Source organism: Montipora capricornis, chromosome 13 (assembly GCF_036669925.1).
Source record: "Montipora capricornis isolate CH-2021 chromosome 13, ASM3666992v2, whole genome shotgun sequence".
Classification (NCBI taxonomy): Eukaryota; Metazoa; Cnidaria; class Anthozoa; order Scleractinia; family Acroporidae; genus Montipora; species Montipora capricornis.
The window spans coordinates 42,108,635-42,118,634 of record NC_090895.1 but is presented as its reverse complement, the minus strand read 5'-3'; the positions used below and the strand labels follow the sequence as shown (position 1 = coordinate 42,118,634).

Here is a 10,000-nt window from a genome sequence, read left to right as displayed (position 1 = left end):
CATACAGTATGGATTATACATGTTCATCTTTAGGTGTAAGCGTAACGATTCCGGCCGCTACGTTTTGAACATCCTGAAGTTTAGGTAGTCCATACAGTAACGCAGTTACAAAAGTCCAGTATGGAGATAACGAAAGCACGTATGAGTATTTCAGCGGTTCGGCGACTGATGAATTTCCTTATGCGGCGAATATTTCGAAGGTGATAGAAACCTGCCTTACACATGGCTGTGACATGGTGCTCCATAGACACAAAGAACCTCAATATTTCTAACTGGTGATGACTTGCAAATCACCTCATCACAGACTGAAATTGAGGTCAAGGGCGGGAACTAAGTTCTATCATGACTTGTGTATAACCAGGCATCTTACAACCAATTATTTACCTAAATATGTCACCATTTGTGGAGTACAGGTGAAAGTAAATCTTCATGCCAAAAGTACAGGGGTGATGATATGTAATTCAGCCTTCGCCCTATATACATTTCCAGGATAAATGTATAAAATATATTAGTAAATTTTCAAACTATAGTATACATTTTCTCACGAAAATGACTTCTGTAGAGTCAGTATTCGCATGTTTACAAACGTTTGTGAGGCTGACAAAATAAAATTTGAATACATACTTTATTATGATTACCTTCAAGGCATTGTAAGTTCTTTTTCCTTTAATTTCTATAATACTTACATGTACAAACTTGTTTCATCAGGGCTTCGTCGCCTTGAAGTTCTTTCATATTTACTTAAAACAAACCTTTTACAAAAAAAAAAAAAAACCTGCAAAGATGATTCAACCTCATCCTAGCATTTCTTAAATACAACATAGGAATCGGCCAGGGGATAGGCCGAATATGGCCTCTTGTTAGTCTTGTTTTTCGCAAACGACGTTCCATTCTTCTCCGTTTTACTTTCTGTTCTTGGATCTCGATGGTAAACCAAGGTGACTTCGGACACAGGGTTACAATCTTACTTTTGGCAGGAGCGTGGTCATCAAGTAGCGACCAAGTCGTTTTGTGATGCGATGTCAGTATCGATTAAGTTCAAGTTCTTCATGTTCTTGCGAAAACTAGACAATGCGGTTAAGGCTCCTGTAGATTATGTCTTTCTTCTTGAGAAGAGTTTTGGGTAAGAATACTTTCCAACGTATTGCATAATGATCAGATAGAGCGGGATCCATTACCGAAATGTGTCCAACAATGTTATCTTCTGATCTGGTAATAATGATCAAATCTAGAATGTGGTTTTCTTTGTGTGTCGGTTGCTCTACGTGCTAACCTATTCAAAGGTTTGTAGCAATTCCATGAATTTGCCAGCACATGAGTTTTTATGATCATCTATGTGAAAGTTGAGATCACAAACTACCATAATTTGTCCCTTTTCAGTAGCCAAATGCTTAAGGATTGATCCAAAGTCTTCAGTCTTCAAAAAACAGTTCGCTGGTGGAGCCGTTTTTCTTTAAAGGCAGTGGTCGATAGACTACTACAAGTCTGAAGGTTTTAGAGCTGGACTTAATCACAGTATCAATGTATTCAAAACGTCTGAAACGCTTTGAAGGATTGACCTTTGTAAGAAGAGACTTCTTACACAGCACTGCAACGCCAAAACCACATTTTTCCCTCGAAACACACCGAAAGACATCCATGATATCGATTGTCTTCCTTGATCACAAAGTCACTCAGGATGGTAGCCTTGTTTTTAATAGATCTCGTGTTTAACAAACAAAATTCAATGGTCTTGCATGGTGTAATTCTCACAGGGATTTGTGCCAGGCGTGTTTGCACTTTGCGCGTCCCATTGAGAAAAGATCCTCACAGCAGACAGACTTGCGCGATAAACAGTTTTGTTAATATAAATACTGTTGATTACATTGTGTATTAGGTGATGGTGCCAATGCAAAAATACGCACAGGAATATGACATGAGTTAACGGGTGGTGTGGAACTTGTCGGTCGTTGACGGTTGGATATTTGAGTAGAATCAAATATTGTAGATCCATTTTCCCAGCCAGGATTCACTTCAATATCTCCAGATAGTAACAAAATCCTTCGTGCAGCTGTTGCATAAGAGTAATAGACAATACGACACTTCGAAAGTTTACTCTTTCTTGTGGCGAATCGCTTTTCAGCGTTTCAAGTTTGGTAAATTTGTTGACACTGGTTCATGTACTCATTATTACAAATTTATTAGAAGATGACGTTTTGATGACATTGGTTCATGCACTTATTTACTTAATGAACTCCAACTATTTACGAGAAGGAAAAAATATGTACAAGCCAGTTGTTTTTAATACAACACTTTAACTTTTGCGGCTTCTAAGAAATGAGTGCGAATTAGAATTGACCAAGAATTGAAGCACTGGGTTCAACTCATATGAAGTTTCTGGTTCTGGATTACGCTTTGAACAGGTATATTCCTCTTCTAGGCTTGTTTCAAAATAATTTAAAATTTCAGTGAGTATGTTTTTTGTTTAAACGAGGCCACCAATTGTCAAGATATGGATACCTACATTTCCTACGAGCTTTCTACTTAGAACAAGTTATATTTAAAAACAACACGCACATCAACAGATACCCTCCGAGAGCAAACATTTTTGGGAATTTTTATGTGACAAGGGTGCAGCTGTAAGACGATCTAAATTAAAAGGAAATAAGTTTATAAAAGTTGAAATACATCGAGTGAAGGTAAAACATGCATCGGTAACCACACCGAACATAGCTTTAAGAAGACTGCTCGTGCTCTGATCTACTTAGATAAAGGTTTTTCAATGGCGTGCTCGCAATCACAGACATATACCTCATTGCACCTGTTCCATTTTTGCAAAGAACCAGTAATAGTTGGCATTACAGCTGATCCCGTGGAGTAAATTTTTTACTCCAGCAATTCCGAGACTTTTCCAAAAGTCGTACGATATCAAGCCAAGTCGGAATGATCAAGACCTGTGAAAACTATCGTTTTGCTATACGTCAGTTAAGTCATTCCAATACAACTGTCCGAGAAAACAGAAACTTATTTTTATATTTGAATTTTCCCTCTTCTCAAAGTCATCGGCGTAATCTCATCAATCCTCCTAGATATCAGCGCTGAATATTGAAGGGCCATTGCATAGTAAGCAACATGTGAAATCGATGATTTAAGCCAGCTATAAACCAGATAATGTTTGTTCAATTTTGGATTCAGAATTTGAAATTGTCCAAACAATGTAGGGGTCATTCATGCACTAAACCACGGCCCCCTGTCAAGGTAATTCACAAAGATTCAACAGAGATTCCTAAACGAAATTCGCAATTCATTTTTTGGCCTCCAAATTTGCATGAAACAAAAGCAAAGTGAGTTCTGTGAGCGTTTGTCAGACTCTTTTTTTCGTCAGTAATTTATTTTTTTCCAACAGCATTGAAGTGCGTTCACTTGCATGTGATTTCCACTCAGGTTTACTTCAATATCTCCAGATAGTAGCCAAATCCTTCATGCAACTATTGCATAAGAGTAATAGGCAATACGACACTTCGACAGTTTACGCTTTCTTGTGGCGAATCGCTTTTCAGCGTTTCAAGTTTGGTAAATTTGTTGACACTGGTTCATGTACTCATTATTACATATTTATTAGAAGAGGACGTTTTGATGACATTGGTTCATGCATTTATTTACTTAATAAACTCCAACTATTTACGAGAAGGAAAAAATATGTAAAAGCCAGTTGTTTTTAATACAACACTTTAACTTTTGCGGCTTCTAAGAAATGAGTGCGAATTAGAATTGACCCAGAATTGAAGCACTGGGTTCAACTCATAAGAAGTTTCTGGTTCTGGAATACGCTTTCAACAGGTATATTTCTCTTCTAGGCTTGTTTCAAAATAATTTAAAATTTCAGTGAGTATATTTTTGGTTTTAGCGAGGCCAGCAATTGTCAAGATGTGGATACCTACATTTCCTACGAGCTCTCTACTCAGACCAAGTTATATTTAAAGACAACACGCACATTAACAGATACCCTCCGAGAGCAAACTGTTGCATAAGAGTAATAGGCAATACGACACTTCGACAGTTTACGCTTTCTTGTGGCGAATCGCTTTTCAGCGTTTCAAGTTTGGTAAATTTGTTGACACTGGTTCATGTACTCATTATTACATATTTATTAGAAAAGGAAGTTTTGATGACATTGGTTCATGCATTTATTTACTTAATAAACTCCAAATATTTACGAGAAGAAAAAAATATGTACAAGCCAGTTGTTTTTAATACAACACTTTAACTTTTGCGTCTTCTAAGAAATGAGTGCGAACTAGAATTGACCTAGAATGGAAGCACTGGGTTCAACTCCTAAGAAGTTTCTGGTTCTGGAACACGCTTTCAAAGGGTATATTTCTCTTCTAGGCTTGTTTCAAAATAATTTAAAATTTCAGTGAGTACATTTTTTTTGTTTTAACGAGGCCACCTATTGTCAAGATATGGATACCTACATTTCCTACGAGCTCTCTACTCAGAACAAGTTATATTTAAAAACAACACGCACATCAACAGATACCCTCCGAGAGCAAACGTTTTTGGGAATTTTCATGTGACAAGGGTGCAGCTGTAAGACAATCTAAATTAATTGGAAATAAGTTTTTAAAAGTTGAAATACATCGAGTAAAGGTAAAACATGCATCGGTAACCACACCGAACATAGCTTTAAGAAGTGTGCTCGTGCTCTGATCTACTTAGACAAGGGTTTTTCAATGGCGTGCTCGCAATCACACGACACATACCTTACTGCTCCTGTCCCATTTTTGCAAAGAATCAGGAATAGTTGGCATTACAGCTGATCCCGTGGAGTAAAGTTTTTACTCCAGCAATTCCGAGACTCAAGTGAGTGATCCCAAGAGTGAGTGAAGCCAAGTCGAAGTGATCAAGACTATCGTTTTGCTATACGTCAGTTTGGTCATTCCAATACAACTGTCCAAGAAAACAGAAACTTATTTTTATATACGAATTTTCCCTCTTCTCAAAGTCATCGGCGTAATCTCATCAATCCTCCTACATATCAGCGCTGAATATTGAAGGACCATTGCATAGTAAGCAACATGTGAAATCGATGATTTAAGCCAGCTATAAACCAGATAATGTTTGTTCAATTTTGGATTCAGAATTTGAAATTGTCCACACAATGTACCAGCCATTCATGCACTAAACCACGGCCCCCTTTCCAGGTAATTCACAAAGATTCAACAGAGATTCCTAATCGAAATTCACAATTCACTTCTTGGCCTCCAAATTTGTATGAAACAAAAGCAAAATGAGTTTTGTGAGCGTTTGTCCGACTCTTTTTTTCATCAGTAATTTAATTTTTTTCCAACAGCATTGAAGTGCCTTCACTTGCATGTGATTTCCACTTAGGTTTACTGTGTAAGAGCGGTATGCACATCGGAATTGCATTCGACACCTTTTCTTTTTTCGTTACTGAAGCTCCCGTTATCATATTCCCTTGTTTTAAATCTCTTGAAACGTTACCCAAGTTCCACAAGGAGAAATTGTTCCTTCTCGCTGAAATTTGTTGTCCTGCTTTTACTTTTGGACATGTTTCCCACACAAGTTCATTAATTTACATGCAATTTATAATGCATGCTGATGATAACACAATAACAGGACTTGCAAAACCACGATTTAAACCTGGACCTCGCGAAATTCGGCTCGTCTACGTCTTAATAATGCAAATTAAACCAAGTTTAGACATGGTTTACAAAAAACTCGTCAAAGCCGTGATTCAGTCTTAAACCAGGTCTAATCTAGGCTTCGTTTAAATAATCGGCCCTTTGAGATTGTCGGCCCGGGCTTCGAACCCATGGCTCCAGCGCGGTAGTTCAAGGCGTGAATCTTATTCAGTCAGTGTGACCAACCAAGTCTCTCCCTCAAATTGAAGGATTATTCTTAATTGTCACTTTCTTCCAAGTGAAGAAAGTTCATTTTAGACACTGAAAGCTTGATAGCGATCATGGGAAAAATTTTTAAATCAAGCCTCAGACTTATTCAGCAATGATTATATATATACTGTATATACTAATTAGTTTTGGGAAGTAATCGGCACATTTTTTAGTCAGTTGATCTTTAGTGGTTAAGTGGATAAAACAGTTCCTTCAAAGTGGGCGTGCCGAGTTCAAATCCTGTTCAGGGGCTGCTTTTACTTTTTTCTTTTCTTTTTCATACCACAAGTCCTGGGACAGAGTGATCAAAATGGAGGATAATACTTCATTTAAGGCAAACTGATAATGAAAAATAATCCTTCTTTTGAGGAAGAGATCGTGTTGGTGTGACGCAAAATTAAACTTTTGTTATCTGTCAGTGAACTGTGATCGGTTTTCGTTAGTTCAGTGCAGTTTTCTTCATTTAAAACTAACGTACTGAACAACAAATGATCGCTTTAACTTGGGCCCACAGCCTTAATAAGCGGTAACAATTTGAGTAAAGACTAAATTTCACACTACTCACTTGCAGCGCAATATTTCGCAAAGTCTACATCAACACGATGAACCCGCGATTTTGGTTCTCAGCTGTTTTTCTGATGACAAGGATTGGTCTTATTAGTGCAGCTAATCAAGATTGTCACAGCGAATACTCTGTTTATGGGATGTTTCTTAAAGGCCACACTTTTAAAACAGTCAGAGATCAATTTCCAGGGGAATGTTACTTGATATGTGACCAGGATGTCAGGTGCCAAAGCTACAATGTCATCATTGGAAGAAAAATTTGCGAGCTGAACAACAGAACGAAAGAAGCCAGACCAGAAGACTTTTTGCCCGATTCAAAGCGATTCTACATGAAGCGAGCATTCAACAGAGGTATGGAGCATCAATCATTCATCTAATGAATTTTAAGAAGTCTGAGATTCTGTTTGAAAGTAACGTCTGGCATCTGTGGTTGGGAATGAGTTTGACTCGGATAAATTCACTCCGTTTTTGGACGCTGGGGGGAGGGCGGGTCGCGCTTTGGCTGCGCATGCGTAAAATTCTTTTGTCTCTCCAGGAGCTCATGAATCTGGGGCTCCTGTGGTCTTGGTCTCGTAGAAGGCAGTACAAGTAGGATTCGAACTCAGTATCTCGTCATTTAAAGGCAAGCGCCATGACCACTAAAACACGAACGATTACGCGACAGAGTAACGGGGAAATGTCCATTAAAGAATTGTGTGCGTGACCAGAAACGAGCTTTTGTGTTTTCGTTGCCGTATGACTCGGTAACATATCTTACCGCGTCGAATTATATAATTTTATAATTCGGCCGTTATTGTTCAGAGAAAGTATTAAGTATTTTTAAATACCATCGTAGAAACTTGTAAAGCATCTGTTTACTGGTTTTGATTGGAGCCAACGCCGTAACAACAGTTTTAAACGGTGAACAACTATTCTACGATCGCACTTAAGCATATGGTTAGGTCACGGATTGTGGACATTGGACTTCGGACTTCGGACTTCGGACTACGGAGTTGAACTGGATATTGACCAAGATATCGTAACATAAAACACTATTCAAATACTGTGAATTTTAAAGGCGATCGGTTAAAATTCATTCGAACAAAGTGTAGGCTACCCGTAGCCTCTTCGTTATATATAAAAACGTCTAATTTGGGGACAGAGGCTAAACGGTTCTTAAGAGGAAAAGGTTCTTAAATGTTCTTTAAGGTTGGGTTGTGTATCAAAGAAAATGCATTGTTAATGTTAAAAAAAAAAGTTAAATGTCCTCTTAGACTACAGTTTTCCATTTATTTTACCTTTATTTATGCTAACCACAAAGACAAAAACAAAGCAAATGAGCAAAATGATGCAGACGTTCTTTACTCTCTCTCAGCCTGGTTACTTTCTCAGTAAGTTCTTAACAAGTTAGTTCATCGCCTCAGCCTGAACGATCTTGTAAACGGGTTCTGATAAAAAAAAGAGAGGGTATTAAAGTGGTTTCGTGGACTTTTGCTGAGTCGAAAGCCTCTAAATCTTAGTTAAAACTGAGGATTATCAAAAGATCATCAATATTGGGTCCGTATGGCATTTGCTACCACTCATCATTCATATTACGCTGATAGTTATAGAAGTTTTGTACATTTCGCCTGCAGTGCCATTGGGCTCAATTCAAGAGCTTCCTGCTGAATCGTGCGCTGAAATCAAAGCGAGTGAAGGATACAAAGTGGCTGACAGCAAGCACTGGATATACTCAGATGAAAATGGTGGTCAGGCGATCCAAGCTACTTGTCAAGGTCAGTGCTAGTTGTTAGTACTTTTTTTTTAAAATCATGTGGCACATCTATCTTTGAAGATCTCCTACTCAGGTTTGACGCCATGCACTCGTAAGTAACTCCACAAATGAAATAATACAGTAATGTGCGGCAAACCTGGAGCCTTTGCCCAGGCGCCTCTTTGAAAATTCTTCAGTTCCTTCCTTCGAGCAGCTATGACCATTCTCATACAGAATGTCATTTGAATAAAACAAATTGTTGACTTCTTCACCGGATAATTCCGTTAACATTGAACTCTTTTGGGCTCAACATGTCTATCATATCACAGCCCGACTGACAACATTTTTCTCTTCTCCCGACGAAAACATCCAGTTTTCAGACTAAATAATAGAACCATTTAAGGGGCAATGTCATGCTAATTTCGCTGTTTTTAGGTCAAAATGTCAATTAGTACAAGCTTAGTACATTAGCTCACACGTACATCACTCCTGACAACCCACTAACAAGATAAAAAATATATTTATGGCACAAAGAGCTATCCGTATTAATTTCTGGCGACTATCTCAAGACACCTCCTCCAAACTTGAAAAATTAAGCAATTTTTTCACCTTTCAATCGATTTACATCCTCTACATTCTTGGCTGAAAACAAGAGAAAATAGCTTCAGTTCACTTCAATGGTTATTGGCAACAAAACTACAGCGTTAGTTTTTGATCTCTACTGATGCAATGGCGTGACACTGCCCCTTTAAGATCGAATTCAAGTTGAAATTTATTATTCGCACTTACGATAAACTAAATGAAAAACAGAAAAGAAGGACATATGTCAAATGAAAAAAGATTAAACTTACAAGAGATAATGCGTAGTGGCTAAAGAAGCCAAGCTTTCGAGTTGGCAACTTCCACGATGCAGGTACAAAAGATTGCAATTAGAGCAGGACAGTGAGCCATAAAGAGGACAAATTTCATCTCGAATTCTGAGCTTGCAATGGAAAGGTCATACACCTATTCAAGGCAGTTGTTTGTTCAAGCTGCTCCTTTGTTTAGTTGATTGTTTTGATGACAATTTTTGTTGTTGATGATGTTGCACTGGTCTAAAAATGTGTACGACAAAGCGAAACAAAACGTATTTTGGTAACAAAATAATTTCTTATTTTTAGATGTGTGGCAAAAAATCAACGAAGATCCGGTTTGCTTTGGAGCTCGAGATGATCAATACGGTGCCTTCCACGTGACTAAAACCGGAAATGTAAAGGCCATGAAGCTCGTGCACAGAAGCGGATCCATCAAATGTAACAGCGTTACCGGTGCCTCCTACTGGAGCTGTACCAACTTAAACTACTATGCAAGAAACACATTTATGACGATCATAACAAATGCCAACAAAACAGCCCTTATGCCAACAGAGAAAGATTTGAAAAAGTTCAATTTCGGAAGTCATCCCTGCGACCAAATAAAGCACTTCTACGTTCTTGAAGGAATTAAGCAAGGATCAACAGAGCTTGTTCTAAGCAGCCATTCCAGTCCATTACGTTTGTTGAAGAACCAGGAATTGCAAATATGGTATGGACAGGACTGGATAAATTGTTCGGAATATACCAGCAAAGGCAAGGCAGACAACACTGGCACTACTTGTGTTGATGTATTTGCCTGGTACATGTGAAAATAAAATAAAACCTAAGTTTGCAGTAAAAGCAACTGCAGTTACTGTGGTTAACTATATTTAGATTTCCGCCATGATTACAGTTTTTTCTCGCTCGTTTATTGTTTCTCGTCGGTGTTTACCGTGTTGTGCACAGACAAACAGAAC

General features: G+C 38.1%; 1 protein-coding gene and 1 pseudogene across 4 annotated transcripts in view; both read left to right on the top strand.

Annotated features, from left to right (window-relative positions):
- Positions 1 to 1,127, top strand: part of LOC138030843 (uncharacterized) — a 10,353-nt pseudogene extending 9,226 nt beyond the window's left edge.
- Positions 1,128 to 2,275: 1,148 nt separating this feature from the next.
- LOC138030294 (uncharacterized) overlaps positions 2,276 to 10,000 on the top strand; it is a 7,799-nt gene continuing 74 nt past the window's right edge. The window contains exons 1-4 of one of the 4 annotated variants that reach the window (XM_068878198.1): positions 2,276 to 2,402; positions 6,466 to 6,809; positions 8,072 to 8,212; positions 9,351 to 10,000. The exon at positions 9,351 to 10,000 is cut by the window's right edge and continues 74 nt beyond it. In XM_068878198.1, coding sequence (XP_068734299.1) covers positions 2,368 to 2,402; positions 6,466 to 6,809; positions 8,072 to 8,212; positions 9,351 to 9,853 — 1,023 coding nt within the window. In that variant the 5' untranslated portion in view covers positions 2,276 to 2,367 and the 3' untranslated portion in view covers positions 9,854 to 10,000. Of the gene's footprint in view, positions 2,403 to 3,640; positions 3,820 to 4,217; positions 4,397 to 6,465; positions 6,810 to 8,071; positions 8,213 to 9,350 lie in introns of those variants that run through there. The other 3 variants (XM_068878199.1, XM_068878197.1, XM_068878196.1) reach the window with 3 other exon arrangements.